The 15,160-nt window shown below is 40.3% G+C and overlaps 1 protein-coding gene across 4 annotated transcripts in view; it reads left to right on the top strand.

The window, feature by feature from the left end:
- Positions 1 to 600: 600 nt before the first annotated feature.
- The window catches only part of JADE2 (jade family PHD finger 2), a 136,233-nt gene continuing 121,673 nt past the window's right edge, over positions 601 to 15,160 (top strand). For 2 of the 4 annotated variants that reach the window (XM_046000511.1, XM_046000509.1), the window contains exons 1-2: positions 4,762 to 4,836; positions 11,024 to 11,132. In XM_046000511.1, the coding sequence (XP_045856467.1) occupies positions 4,814 to 4,836; positions 11,024 to 11,132 (132 nt within the window). In that variant the 5' untranslated portion in view covers positions 4,762 to 4,813. Of the gene's footprint in view, positions 859 to 4,761; positions 4,837 to 11,023; positions 11,133 to 15,160 lie in introns of those variants that run through there. The other 2 variants (XM_046000510.1, XM_046000512.1) reach the window with 2 other exon arrangements.

The raw sequence follows: 15,160 nt of genomic DNA, 5'->3' as shown, positions 1-15,160 counted from the left end.
CGGCCCCTCAGACCTCCCCAACCCCCTGCGCCTGGCGTGCGTCTACCTGGGGGCTGCAGGGGCGTTCTTAGTCGACCCCGCGGGGAACCGGTAGGGAAACTGAGGCCCCCAAGCACCAAGACGGAGTGTCCCTTTCCCATTAGGCAGCTGGGTGCCAGCCAGAGCTGTGCTGTGACCGGTGCCCTGAGGGCTCCCAGGGCACCGGCGGCACATGGGTGCCCTCCGTTCTGAGGGCTTTATCTGTGTAGCTCCTGGGGTGTGCCCTTGATTAATTCTCAGTCGTCCCAACAATCTTTCCGGTTGTGGCCCGTCTTCCTGGAGCGAGCCATTCGTCCAGTTAAATAGCTGCCAGGCCCTTTGCTAAATGCTGGGGATGCAAGAGAACTAACTCAGATCCGTGGGCTATTAATGAACTTTGCCGTCTGCTGGGGGAGGCAAACACTGGTGAAATAATTGCTTGAGTGAAAAAGTTCAGCGCTGGCTGATGTTCATGGGGAGAGGTCCAGAGTGTTAGCAGCATGAATAAGCAAGGGACCTGATCCAGACTTGGAGATGAGGGAAATGCTGTTGGAGAGCCGAGGGATGAATAGGACTTAAATATGTAAAGAGACGTAGGCCCTGGCAAGACTCGGCCTGGCCTGGTAAGAGAGAACACCAAGATCTGTGGGACAGGGTCCTAGAGTGGTTGACAGTGGAGGTGGGGAGGCTGCAAAGATCAGCAAGGGTAGTGGGCCATGGTAGGGACTGTGGTCCGGATCCTAAGAGGAATGTGAGCTTCTGAAGAATTTTAACCGGAGCAGTGACAACCCCTGTTTCTTGGAAGGAGCCAGAATAGATGTGTCCACATGAAGTGAGCAGGTGAGACTACCATAACTCTGGAGTCCGTTCAAGGGCCAGGTAGCAGGTCCACTGAGAGAAGAGCTTACTTGTAAGTGGTGAATTTCCCATCCCTGGAAGCGTTCAAGTACAGGACTTGGGAAATCACTTGAGCCCCCATCACCCTTGAAACATTATTGACCTAAAAGGATGCCCCCTCATCCCTCATCAGTTGTGGGGCAAGTATAGAGCCAGGCCTAGAATTCATGATCCAGGTCTTCACTGCAGTATATTGTGAGCAGGATCCAGGGTTCAGAGCCAACTGTGCTGTCTGCTGCTTCTGCAGCTTCTGATGGGATGTCAGGACCCCAGCAGGCAGAAACCCTATCAAAAACAGAAATACCAGGCAGTGTAATGAGAAGTCTGTGCCTGCAGACCCAACACCAGGCTCAGTGAAGTCCCATTATGGTTAGCAATGAGGAGGCATGCCACTCTCACCCTGGCAAGCAGGGAGAAGTCTCAGCTTCTCCACTGCAATCAGGAATAGGTGCCCACAGCTGGGGCTGTCAAAATTGAGTGCAGATCACACTCCCTGAGGGACTTGTCGAAATAGCAGATTCCCAGGCCTGTCACTGGATGCTCAGAATCAAGGTTCCAGGTAACTGATTGCATCTGCCACTGACCAAATTTTGAAAGGCATTGATGAGGCTCCTCTGAACCAAATTCTTGGTCACCTGCTGTACAGGTGAGAAGCTGGTCCTGAAATAGGAACCCAGGCTTTGTTATCAGCAGCTGTAGCCACACAGCTAACTTGGCCACTGGGGTGGTTAAAAGCTATGGGGTCATCCAGCAATAAGCTTATTTAGCATCATTTGGATAATGATGAGACATCTGCACATAAATATATTTACCTACATGCAAATATACTCAAACATGCATACGAGTTATAAGAACCCAAAAGTGCATAAATAGATATTATTAAAAATAATATGATATTGTTACATTATTTTTTCAAGATGTGAAGTTGTCTAAAAATGTTAGTAGGCCCTGTCACAAGTCCAATTGTTGCCCAGGTTATTATTTTTTTTTTTTTTTATTTTTAAAGATTATTTATTTATTTGACAGACAGAGAATACAAGTAGGCAGAGAGGCAGGCAGAGAAAGAGGAGGAAGCAGGCTCCCCGCTGAGCAGAGACCCCTATGTGGGGCTCGATCCCAGGACCTGGGATCATGACCTGAGCCGAAGGCAGAGGCTTTAACCCACTGAGCCACCCAGGTGCCCCCCAGGTTATTATTTCTAACATGTTTTTATGATTCAGATTTCCTCAGGATGGAGTACATATATAGACAAGGATCAATTTTCCTACCTCGACTTTTTTTTTTTTTAAGATTTATTTATTTATTTTAGAGAAAGCACAAGACAGCAGGGGAGGGGGAGGGAGAGAGAGAATCTCAAGCAGACTTCTCACTGAGCCTGGAGCCTCATGTGGGTCTCCATTTCATGACCCTGAGATCATGACGTGAGCCAAAATCGAGTCGGAGGCTTAAACAACTGAACCACCTCAGTGCCCCTCTACCTCATTTTTTAAAAAGATTTTATGTATTTAGGGGTGCCTGGGTGGCTCAGTGGGTTAAAGCCTCTGCCTTCAGCTCAGGTCATGATCCTGGGGTCCTGGGATTGAACCCCACATTGGGCTCTCTGCTCGGGAGGGAACTTGTCTCCCCTTCTCTCTCTGCCTGCCTCTCTGCCTACTTGTGATCTCTGCTGTCAAATAAATAAAATCTTAAAAAAAAAAAATTATGTATTTATTTGATAGGGAGAACACAAGCAATGGAGTGGCAGGCAGAGGGAGTGGAAGAAACAGTCTTCCTACTAAGCAGGGAACATGATGCGGAACTCCATCCCAGGACCCCAGAATTATGACCTGAGCCAAAGACAGTGCTTAACCAATGGAGCCACTCAGGTGCCCCTACCTCATCTCCATAAACAAACAAACAAATAAACAAACAAAAACTCTTCATTGGGATTGAATTCACATGCCATAAAAGTCACCCACTTAAAGTAAGTAATTCCGGCGCCTGGGTGGCTCAGTGGTTTAAGCCGCTGCCTTCGGCTCAGGTCATGATCTCAGGGTCCTGGGATCGAGTCCCGCATCGGGCTCTCTGCTCGGCAGGGAGCCTGCTTCCCTCTCACTCTCTCTGCCTGCCTCTCTGCCTACTTGTGATCTCTCTCTGTCAAATAAATAAATAAAATCTTTAAAAAAAATAATAATAAAGTAAGTAATTCAATGGTTTTAGTATATTCACATATTTGCACAACTATCAACACAAGCTCAATATAGAACATTTCATCACCCCCAAAAGATACCCCACACCCTTTAGCAATTCCTCCCCATTCCCTCCAGCACCTGGCAACCACTAATCTATTTTTTTGTCTCTATGGGTTTCCTCTTCTGGACATGTAATATAAATGGAATCGTATAGCATGTGGTCTTTTGTGTCTAGCTCTTTCACTTCCATCATGTTCTCGAGGTTCCTCTATTGTGTAGCTTGTGTCAGTTCTTCATTCCTTTTTGTGGTTGGAAAACATTCCATTATATGGATATGCCTCATTCTGTTTGTCCATTCATCATCTGAGGGGCATCTGAGTTGTTGCTACATTTGAACTATTATGAATAATGTTTCTGTGAATATTCATGTACACGTTTTTGTGTGGATATACATATACGTTTTCAATTGTCTTAGATATATAGTGGGTTGCTGGGTCTTCTTTAACCTTTTGAAGGGCTAGCAGATTGTTTGCCACAGTGTCTGCGCCTTTCTAGATATTCACCACCGATGTATGAGGGTTCCAGTTTCTCCAATCCTTGCTATCGATTACTAATCCCCCCCCACCCTTTTTTTACTACAGTTATTTTAGTGGGCATAGAGTTGTATCTCACTGTGGTTTTATATCTCCCTAAAAACTAATTATACTGAGCATCTTTCATGTGGTTACTGGCCATTTGCCTATCTTTGGAGTAATATCTATTCAGATACCTTGCCATTAAGAAAAAAAAAAGTTATTTTTTAAGAACAGTTTTAGGCTTACAGCAAAAATAAGCAGGAGGTGCAGTTTCCATCTCCTCCTTACCTCCCTTCCCTCCAACTATCAACATCTAGTACCCTACATTTGTGACCTTGACACATCATTATCATCCAAAGTCCATAGTTTACATTAGGGTTTACCCTTGAAGTTGTACATCCTATGGATTTTGTTGAATGTGTAGGACATGTATCCACTATTATAGTAACATACAGAATAGTTTTGCTGCCCGAAAAATCCAGTCTTTTGAAGAGCAAAAATTTTTAATTTTGATGTAATATAGATTTATATCTTCTGAGTCACGCTTTTTGGTCTAAGAAACCTTTGCCTAACCCAATGACATGAACGTTTTCTGTTTTCTTCTGAAAGTTTTAGGTTTTACATTTAGACGTATGATTCAAGTTAATTTTTGTATATGATGCAAGGTAGGAGTTGTCAAGAGGGATAAAGGATATAAGACTTTACCCTACTTGCAAGCTAACAAGTTACCGTGCCACAGTTTCAACGGCTGCTGATAAAAGACAGAAGCCTCCTACACAGAGACAAAGAACATTCTGACTCACAGCACAGGGAGCAGCATGGACTTCAGGTTTATGTTTGTTCCCCTTGTGCACAAGTTCCACAGGAGCTATGCTAAAGGGACAGGTGGATGAAATACAAACAGGTTCACACAGTGGGTTTGTATCACAGCTGAGGAACCCTAATCTTAGGGAACAGCAATCTTTTCATAAAGGACTGCATGCAAACGTGCTCAACCTTTGGCCTAGAACAGTACATTACCTTTTTAATCTGGACGGTAAACAAACTTGCCCTTTACTCTGAAGGTAGACACTATCTCTGTTTCATGGACAAACATCTTTCAAACAGTCTGCAACAAATGGACTGTTAGTGTCTAACTCTTAAGATGTGAAGATGCATGACAGACCTACTGAGAAGTAAGTATGAGAATTGTCTTCCAACAAAAGTTGAGGGTTTTTTTGTTTTGGTTTTGGATTTTTTTTTTTTTTTTTTTGCATGTGGTCATCTAATTGGTCCAGTACAATTTGTTGAAAAGAGTTTTTTCCATTCAATTACCTTAATATCCTTGTAAAAAATCAATTGACCATATTTGTGTGAGTCTATTTCTGGTCGCTATTCTGTGTCATTGATCTATGTGTCTGTCTTTTTACCAATACTATACTGTTTTGATAAGGTTGACTCAGGAGTTAGCAAACCTTTTCTGTTAAGGGTGAGCTGTTGAATATTTTTGTTTCTTTTTTTCCTTTTCTTTTTCTTTCTTTGTCTCTCTCTCTCTCTTTTTTTTTTTTTTAAGATTTATTTATTTATTTGACAGACAGAGATCACAAGTAGGCAGAGAGGCAGGCAGAGAGAGAGGAGAAGCAGGCTCCCCGCTGAGCAGAGGCTTGATCCCAAGACCCTGGGACCATGACCTGAGCCGAAGGCAGATGCTTTAACCCACTGAGCCACCCAGGTGCCCTCTTTGTCTCTTTTTTTAGCTGTTTAAAAATGTAAAAAAAAATTTGTATCTTGTAGGCCTTACAAAAACAGGCTGCAGGCTAGATTTTGCCCATGGACAATAATGCGCCAACCTGTGCCTCTAGCTTTTTAAGTCTTAAGATCAAATGGTTTCAGTCCTCAGAACACAAAGAATTGTGTTCTTTTCCAAAATTGGCTATTTTATTTCTTTATATATATTATAAGTATATATTGATTAATTTTGTTATTACAAATAAATTTGTTTGTTTATATAAGTAATCTCCACACCCAACATGGGCCTTGAACTCAGAACGATCAAGAGTTACATGCTCTTCTGACTGAGCCAACCAGGAGCCCCCTTTGATTGTTTTAGTCTATTGCTTTTTAATACAGATTTTAACATTAGCTTGTCAATTTCTAGAAAAACAAGCTGCTGGGTTTTTAATTGGGGTAGTATTGAATCTATAGATCAATTTAGGAAAAATTAGTATCTTAATAATTTAAATTTTCAAATTCATAAACATGATATATCTCACCATTTATTTAAGTGTTACTGTTGGTGTGTATTTTAAGACCTGATGAAACATTAGATTCATACATATATTTACTACTTTATTTGTTCTTCATTCCTTCTCTCTTATCTTCCATATGGTGTCATTTTTCTTCTACCTGAAAAATTTTGTTAACATTTCCCTTAGTACAAGTCTGCTGGTGATAAGCTCACTTTTTGTCAGTCTGAAAATGACATTATTTTGCCCTTCGTATTGCTTATGTGGCTACACAACAAGCTTCTCTGAAACCTAATGACTTAAAAAAATAAACATTTATTATCTAACAATCTGTATAAAACAGAAATTCAGGGGACTCCTCAGTGGTGCACTAGGTTAAGCATCTGACTCTTGGTTTTGGCTCAAGTCATGATCTCAGGGTCGTGGGGTCAAGTCCCACACTGGGCTCTGCACTCAGTGAGGACTCTGCTTAGGTTTTTCTCTCCCTGGGATGCTTGGGTGGCTCAGTGGGTTAAGCCTCTGCCTTTGGCTCAGGTCATGGTCTCGGGGCCCTAGGATGGATCCCTGTGTTGGGCTCTCTGCTCTGCAGGGAGTCTGCTTCCCCCCGCCCCCGTCTACTTGTAATCTCTCTCTCTCTCTTTCTGTCAAATAAATAAATAAAATCTTTAAAACTGCTAAATTAAAAAAAAAAGTTTCTCTCTCCCTCTCCCTCTGCCCACCCTTGCCCCTCTCATGTGTACACGTGGATTCTCTCTCTCTCTCTCTCTCATGCTAACTATTGTTCTGGCTCAGGGTGTCTGATGGTGTTTCAGTACACTTGTTGGCTGAGGCATCATTTTTGTGAAGGCTTGTTAGGGCTAGAAGAGCCACCTCCTAGGTGGCTATCTGCTACAGATCTTGGTTCTCACTACATGGACCTGCCCACAGGGCGCTTGTGTGTCCTCCCTCACAGGGCAGGGGTCTCTCTTCAGAGTGAGTGAGCCAAGAAAGACCAGGGCAGGAAGAAGCCTCAGTATTTTTTATGACATGGACTCATAGGTTACATACCATCACTTGTGATTACTCTGTTCATTAGAAGTAAGTCATTAAGCCCAGTCCCACAACTGAGGCAAGAGAATTAGGCTCCATCTTTTGAATGGAGTGTCAAAGAACTTGGGAATATTTATTTATATAATATAAATAATATTTATTTTATAAATATTTATTTTGTAATATTTATTTTATAATAGAAATATTATAAATATTTTAAGCCATCATACTTTCTTTTCTTTTTTCCTCTTCTTTCATCACCGTCTTCCTTTTTCTCCTCCTTTCGCTCCTCTTCTTTCCCCCTTCTCCTCAGATTATCTTCTAGAAGCTTCCTTACCAGTTCTATTGATTGTGGCCAAAAACCTTACGAGACTTCTAGAAGATACTCTAGAAAATGATCTAAAGTATTTCTCTTCAGTTCCTTTTTTTTTTCTTTTTCTTTTTTTGACAGAGAGAGAATGTGCACATGCACAAGCAGGGGGAGTGGGAAAGGGAGAAGCAGGCTCTCTACTGAGCTCTCTTCAGTTTCTTTTACTGCAAATTTATTTCTTGTGTCTACATTGCATTGGTTACTCGTCTAACATATCCTAAATATCTGGGTCTCTAGTGTTTCCCTGTTAAGTAAATTGTTGCTTTTCTGATGTGAAAAAAAACCATACTTTTTCATTTTGAGAAAATATCCATTGATACCCATTTTGCTGAATGTCTTGTTTTTAACCAAAAATAAGTATTTAATTTTATCAAATGCCTTTTTAGTATCTATAAACACAATCATATAATTTTATATTTTGAACTATTAATATGATGGTTTATATTAGTAGATTTTCTAATTTGAACTTCATTTCCATTTCTAAAATAAACTGTCCAATTGTCAGAATTTACTATTCTTCCAGTGTGCTTTTGGATTCTACTGCTAAAATTTTATTTAGGGATTCCTGGTTGGCTCAGTCAGTTAAACATCTGCCTTCAGCTCAGGTCATGATCCCAGAGTTCTGGGATCAAGTCCTACATTGGGCTCCCTGCTCAGCAGGGAGTCTGCTTCTCCATCTCCCCCTTTCCTCCACAGCCCGTCCCACTTGATCTCTCTCTCTTTCTCTCAAATAAATAAATAATTATTTTAAAATAAATAAGATTTGGGCACCTGGGTGGCTCAGTGGGTTAAGCCTCTGACTTTGGTTCAGGTCATGATCTCAGCGTCCTGAGATCAAGCCTGGCATCAGGCTTTCTGCTCTGCGGGAGCCTGCTTCCCCCTCTCTCTGCCTGCCTCTCTGCCTACTTGTGATCTCTCTCTGTCAAATAAATAGATTAAATCTTAAAATAAATAAATAGATAAATAAGATTTGAAAATTTTATTTAGGATTTTTGCACTGATATTTATAAGTGACATTGTCCTATTTTTTCTTTATTCTTATTATATTTTGGTTTGAATCTACTTATATTTGCTTTATGAAAAGAAATTATACGTCCTTATTCTTTCCTAGATTATGGAGCATTTTAAAAATCACTGGAATCATCTGTTCTTTCAATGTTAGTAGATTTGTAGAATTCACCTATGAAACAATGGTCCTGGAGTTTTGGGGATTTTCTGGGAGGGAGGGGTAAGCATTTGACAAATTTTGTCAAATTATTTTGACAACGTAATTTTTTTCCCTTTAAGGTTTTGTTTTTTGGTTTTGTTTTGGTTTTAAGTTTTTGTGTTTTTTTTGACAGAGAGATAGCGAGAGAGGGAACACACGCAGGGAAAGGGAGAGGGAGAAACAGGCTTTCCACTGGGCAGGGAGCCCAATGTGCTGCTCCATCCGAGGACCCAGGGATCATGACCTGAGCCGAAGGCAGATACCTAACTACTGAGCCACCTATTTGTTAACATTATTATTTATTATATTTCATACAGTACTATATCTGCATATATGTATGCATAATATTTTTGTTCAAATTATTTTAATAAAATATTTTATGCACATCATTCTATGTTGGTTTTCTACTTTTAGTTTTCTGACAAAATTATATATTTTTATAGGTTTTAAAATTTATTGGCATAAAATTTTATATGGTAGTCTCTTAACAGTTGTTGTTTTGTTTTTGTTTTTGTTTTTGTTTTGTAAGATTTGTTTATTTCAGTGACAACTGGGTGGCTCAGTTGGTAAGCATCTGCCTTTGGCTCGGGCCATGATCCCAGGATCCTGGGATTGAGCCCCACATCAGGCTCCCTGTTCCACGGGAAACCTGCTTCTTCCTTTCCCACTCCTGCTTCTGTTCCCTCTTGCTGTGTCTCTCTCTGTCAAATAAATAAATAAAATCTTTAAAAAAAAAAAAAAGATTTGTTTATTTCAGAGAGGAAAAAAAAGAGCGTGGGGAGAGACTTTTTTTTAAAGATTTTTGTTTATTCATTAGAGAGAGAGAGCACACAAGTAGGGGGCAGGGGTGTAGGGGCTGAGGGAGAAGCAGACTCCCTGCTGAACAGAGAGCCCAATATGGGGCTCCATTCCAGGACCTCCATCATGATCTGAGCTTAAGGCAGACGCTTAACCAACTGAGCCACCCAGGTGCCCCAGGGGGAGACATTCTTAAGCAGATTCTGTCCTAAGCGCAGAAACTGACCAAGGGATCTCAAGACCCTGAGATCAGGGTCAAGACCTGAGGTGAAACCAAGAGTCAGGTGTTTAACCATTTGAGAGGCCCAGATGCCCTCTCTTACCACTTTTTGCTTTTTATTTTCTAATGTTTGTGTGACTATTTCCCTCCCTCTTATAATTTCTTATTTTGAGTGTTTGTACATTCTCTCTCTCTCTTTGTTAAAGATTTTATTTATTTGAGAGAGAGAGAGTAGGAGAGTGGGGAGAGTCAGAGGGAGAAACAGATTCCTTGCTGACCAGGGAGCACAACTTCGGGCATGATCTCAGGACTCCAAGATTGTGACCTGAGCTGAAGGCAGATACTCAACCAACTGAGCCACTCAGGCATCTCTTTGTTTTGTTTTGTTTTTTTTTAAGATTTTACTTATTTATTTATTTGACAGAGAGATCACAAGTAGGCAGAGAGGCAGGCAGAGAGAGGGGGAAGCAGGCTCCCTGCTGAGCAGAGAGCCCGATGCGGGACTCGATCCCAGGACCCTGGGATCATGACCTGAGCCGAAGGCAGAGGCTTTAATCCACTGAGCCACCCAGGCGCCCCCATCTCTTTGTTTTTAAGATTAATTTAGTTTGTGGCTTACCTAATTCATTAAATTTTTGTCTTTTTTTTCAAGTTTTTATTTAATTCCAGTTAGGTAACATAATTGAATTTTTCTAAGAACAAACTTATTTATTAAGTTCCACTATAGTTTTGTTGTATTAACTAATTATTTCTGTATTTATCTTTATTAAATTTTTCTTTTGCTTTCCTTTGTCTTATTTAAAAAATCCTTTTCTATGGTTCAGCTAGGTGGCTCAGTCAGTCAAATGTCTGTCTTCTGCTCAGATCATGCTCCCAGGGTCCTGGGTTTGAGTCCAAATCAGGCTCCTGAGCAGGGAACCTGTTTCTCCCCCTGCCTGCTGATCCTCCCTGCTTGTGTGCTTTCTCTCTGTCTCTGTCAAATAAATAAATAAATATATAAATAAAATCTTTAAAAAAAATCTTTTTGAGCCCATTTAATCCATTTGTTTTTCTTTCATTTATGTTGATATAATTCTTCAATGTAATGAATTTTTCTTTGAGTACTACTTTATGAGACTGACGCGCTGCCTACTGCGCTAAGGAGGCAGGTCTTTGAGTACTACTTTAGCTGAACTCATAGCTCCTTCTCCATGGTATGTTCATTACTGTTTTTTCCTAGAAATTCTGCAGTTTTGAATTTATATTTTCCTTTTGATCATGGAGTTATTTAATATAGACCCCCTCATATATATATATCCAAAGAGAAGGACAATTTTTGTTTGTTTTCTGAATATGTTGTAAGTGTCCATGTTTGTTGTGTTGGTATTATAAAATGCTGTCTGTATTATTTTTTACTGTGGGAATTTAATGAGGTTTGGTTTGTGGCCTAATATATAATCTTTTGTGTGTGTGCAAGTGTGTGTGTATGAATACTGCAGAGCACTTGAAAATAAAGTATGTTCTGTATTCTCAGGACACAATGTTTGAGGCAGATCACTAACACCACCCTTTTGGATTGTGTTGTTTGGACTTCTAGATCATCATTTACTTTTGACCACTTGATCTGTTTTGGATTGGAAAAGGTAAATCAAAGTCTTGTGTAATTAGTGTGTGTCTGTCTAAATCTCCTTGTATCTCTACAGTGTCTATTATATGAATTCTTGCTCTGTTATTTAGCACATATTCATAACTGAAGTTTCATGATGAATTGTAGTCTTTAGCATTAAAAAGTACTTCTCTTTATCTTGGTTAAAGGTTTTGGTCCTGAATTTTATGTTGTCAGATACTAAGCTTTTTAAAGTTTGCAATTTTTTGGTACACATTTCTTTGCCCATCCTTTCATTATTAGCCTTTCTAAATCATTTTGTCTTAGATGTGTGCAGTCTAGAGTTGGATTGGACTTTGAATTTCACTTTGAAAACTGTTTAAAACTGTTTAATTTTATTTAAATTATTTAAATGTATTTAAATTCATTTATATTTATTGAGATGGCAGATATATTTATTCCCAATTCTGTCATTATTTTGTCTTGTGTTTTCATAATGTATTTTTTTTTTCATAATGTATTTTTGTATTTCCCCTTCTTCTTAATGTAGTTTTGATATTTAGGAAGGTCTGTAATTTCATTCTAGAAGTTACCTATGTAAAATACCCTTGATCCACTGTCTTCTGGCATGGCATCTTTTGATTCCCTACTATGAGCACAATAAAATTATCTTTTAATCTAATCCTTTCCCCCTCTTCCCTCTTCCATCATACAGTCAATAGTATTATCAGTCTTAGTGTTTATATTAAATATGCTTAAGCTTCTACTTGATTTGGAAATTTTAAATACTATCCTTTCAATCTATTGATTTGAGGCAATTAGTAAGCTCATTTTTATTACTATCTTCATTCTCCCCAGTGTTTTATTAGTAATGGAAATTTCTGCATTGTTAAGGCGTATAATATTTGCATTCTGATCTGTCACCCTGATCTCTATTGTTTTACTCTTATTTCTACAGTTAAATACATTGCAGTGCTCAAGGAAGGTCCTTTTACCCTGATTTCATCAGGCTCACCAAGTGGTGCTATAACTGCTGTTTTATAGTTCTAGGAGGATCTTTGGAACAGGCTTATGAAAAAATATTCCCTGATTTCTCATGGGTTTTTAAAATATTTGTCTTTAAGCTTTATACTTGAAGATCAGTTTGGTGGATAAAATTCTTGGCCCATGCTTTCCTTCCTTTGAGCGTCTTGCAGGTGTTGCTCCCCTGTTTGTGGTAGTGATTTTTGCCCTAGAAAATTGGTGGAGTGGAGAGGTGGGACCAGAGGAGCTCACAGTGTTACCATAGTGATGGACCTCTGACGTGGCTTCTGTGGGAAGTCACCCCCTCTGGATTTCAGAGTTTGGTTGAGGAGAGCTTCTCTGTCCATCTGTCTCCCAGAATTTTTTACAGCCTTTGTTTCCAAGAGTACTTTTAAAAGTTTTTTTCTCCCCCCCCCCACCTTTGGTGCTTTCCAAAGCTTTCCACTGTCCCCAGCAATCTCGTTTTGTTCAATTTAGGTCTTGTTCTTGTAGTTCCCTTTCAGCATAGAGTCTTCCCCTTCTGAGAGGGAATAATTGCTAGGGAGTTCTGAACTCTCTGAGGCTGTATTTCCCTTCCTCCCTCAAGGTTTTTCACCAGCTATTCTGCTTTTTTTCATCTTTGGCAACTCTTAACAACGCTTTGGAAGTTGCATCATGTTTTCACCAAATACGTATTTGGCAGGTTTGTTGTTATCCTTGTTGAGTGTGACAATTCAGAGCCAAAACGCTTCTGAGTTCATTCTGAAATGGAATGTTCTCCTTTTTTTTCTTTAAGATTTTATTTGTTTATTTGAGAAAAAGAGAAGGCAAGAGCAGGGGCAGGCAAGGGGAGGGATGGAAGGAGAAGGATAAGCAGACTCCCCACCAACAGTTCTGATCCTAAGGGGAAGATTGTCTTCCATATTTACTTGAGCTGGGATACCACATGTCTCATTTAATCATGAATTGTGACTAATAATTTTTTATACATTTGTATTTCTTTTTTTTTTTTAAGATTTTATTTATTTATTTGACAGACAGAGATCATAAGTAGGCAGGAGGGAGGGGAAGCAGGCTTCCTGTCAGGCTAGCTCCCAGGACGCTGGGATCATGACCTGAGGCTTTAACACCGAGCCACCAAGGCAACCCTGTATTTCTTTTTAAAAAAATATTTTATTTCTTTATTAGAGAGAGAGAGAGAGAGCAAAAGCAGAGAGAGAGGCAGAGGGAGAGGGAGAAGCAGGCTTCCCACTGAGCAAGAAGCCCAATTTGGGACTCAGTCCTAGGACCCTGGGGTCATGACCTGAGCCTAAGGGAACCACTTAACCAATTGAGCCACCCAGGTGCCCCGCGTTCTTCTACTTTTAAGTTAGATAAAAAAATTTTAATCTATGCCACTTATCCTTTCAATTGAACTTCTATGGACATGAAGAGGTTTATTTGTTTATATTTCCTTCTGACAGACTTCTAGAAGTGACAGTCCTGGTTTAAAAGAGCAGGCACACTTTTAAAGCTTTTGCTGTTTTGCCAAAGTACCCTGTAGAAAGTTTGTCCCTACTTTGTACCAGTCACGACTTCCTCTTTAAAGCTAGTGAATAGGGGCAACTGGGTGGCTCAGTCCCTAAACATCTGGTTTTGGCTTAGGTCATGATCTCATGTGCCTGGGATTGAGCCCCACATAGGACGCTACAGTCAGTGTGGCGTTTGCTTGTCCCTCTCTCTGCTCCTCCCCTCCCCTTCTCTCTCTAAATGGATAGGTAAAATCTTTAAAAAAGAAATAAATACATAAAGCTAGTGAATAGTTATTGCAATCACTGCTCTCACATTCTTAAATTCCCAAACTCTCCTGAGCAAAATCTTCCTTCTGTTTGTGCAGCCCCCTGCTTTGTAACTGCTGCTCTGAAGCCCCCAGCCTAGATATGTTGGCACAGGGACAGGTGTCTGGAAAAACAGCAAGTCACTTACTATTAAGAGCACGCAAAAGCTCTTCTGTTCTGGTTTTGGTCTTAAAAAGGGAGGCCAAGCCAACAGGTGAAGATGCCCCTGGATATTGCTCAGGGAGGCCTCCTAGAGGGTGGTCAGATAAGAGCACCCAACCATGGATGCCAGGGTTTCCTATTTCTTCGCACCACAGATAGGCTCAGCAAGTAACCCAATAAATTCATAGTGGTCCTGGAAGTGTCAAGGGGAGAAAATTACCTATTTTCCCCTCTATACCTGACAGAACTGTTAAATAGCCAAATGGACTGGAGAAGAGGTTTTGTTCTTGCGCATCCTGCCTTTGAACACGTAAAAATGCAAGTTTATTAAAAAATATCAAGTGCAGGGGCGCCTGGGTGGCTCAGTGGGTTAAAGCCTCTGCCTTCGGCTCAGGTCGTGATCCCAGGGTTCTGGGATCGAGCCCTGCATCGGGCTCTCTGTTTCGCGGAGAACCTGCTTCCTCCTCTCTCTCTGCTGCCTCTCTGCCTACTTGTGATCTTTGTCTGTCAAATGAATAAATAAAATCTTAAAAAAAAAAAAATCAAGTGCAGGGAGCTCTCAGAGGCCTTCAATCTGGCTTCCTAGCTTGGGTGAGGAAGGTTTTACCAGCTAAAGGCTGGTAAACATTAAAAGCTTTGAAACCTTATGATCCACGGCTATTAAAGAAGTTTCTAAATGCTGAATATTCCTGTCCTATGGCCTCTTGTATCCCGACTCACCAACAGCCCTGGGTTCCCACAAGAACAAATAATATGCAAAACTTTTTTTAGTCTACTTATGGTAATTGCCTCAAATTAACATCAGAAGGCAGTGGAAATTACATTCCCCAAAGGCTTCCTAGTGCAGGAAGTTATTGTGCAAAGGTAACTGCAAGGTAGTAACATGAAAATCAGGTTAGCTTCTGTGGTGCAAAAGTTTTTCTGTTAATCCATTATTTATATTCATATAAGATGGTGTTTCTGTATCCAAATGCATGAATATTTTAATCGGTTGTAAATGTAAGCTTAAGGTTTTTTTTTTTTTCTATTGAATGAGACAAGTCTCTCTGCCAGAAACCATAAAGCTGATGTTCTTAAAACAGCA

The sequence above is a fragment of the Meles meles genome, chromosome 3 (assembly GCF_922984935.1).
Source record: "Meles meles chromosome 3, mMelMel3.1 paternal haplotype, whole genome shotgun sequence".
Classification (NCBI taxonomy): domain Eukaryota; kingdom Metazoa; phylum Chordata; class Mammalia; order Carnivora; family Mustelidae; genus Meles; species Meles meles.
Note: the sequence above shows the minus strand (reverse complement) of the source record. Positions and strands in the feature narration are given on the sequence as shown.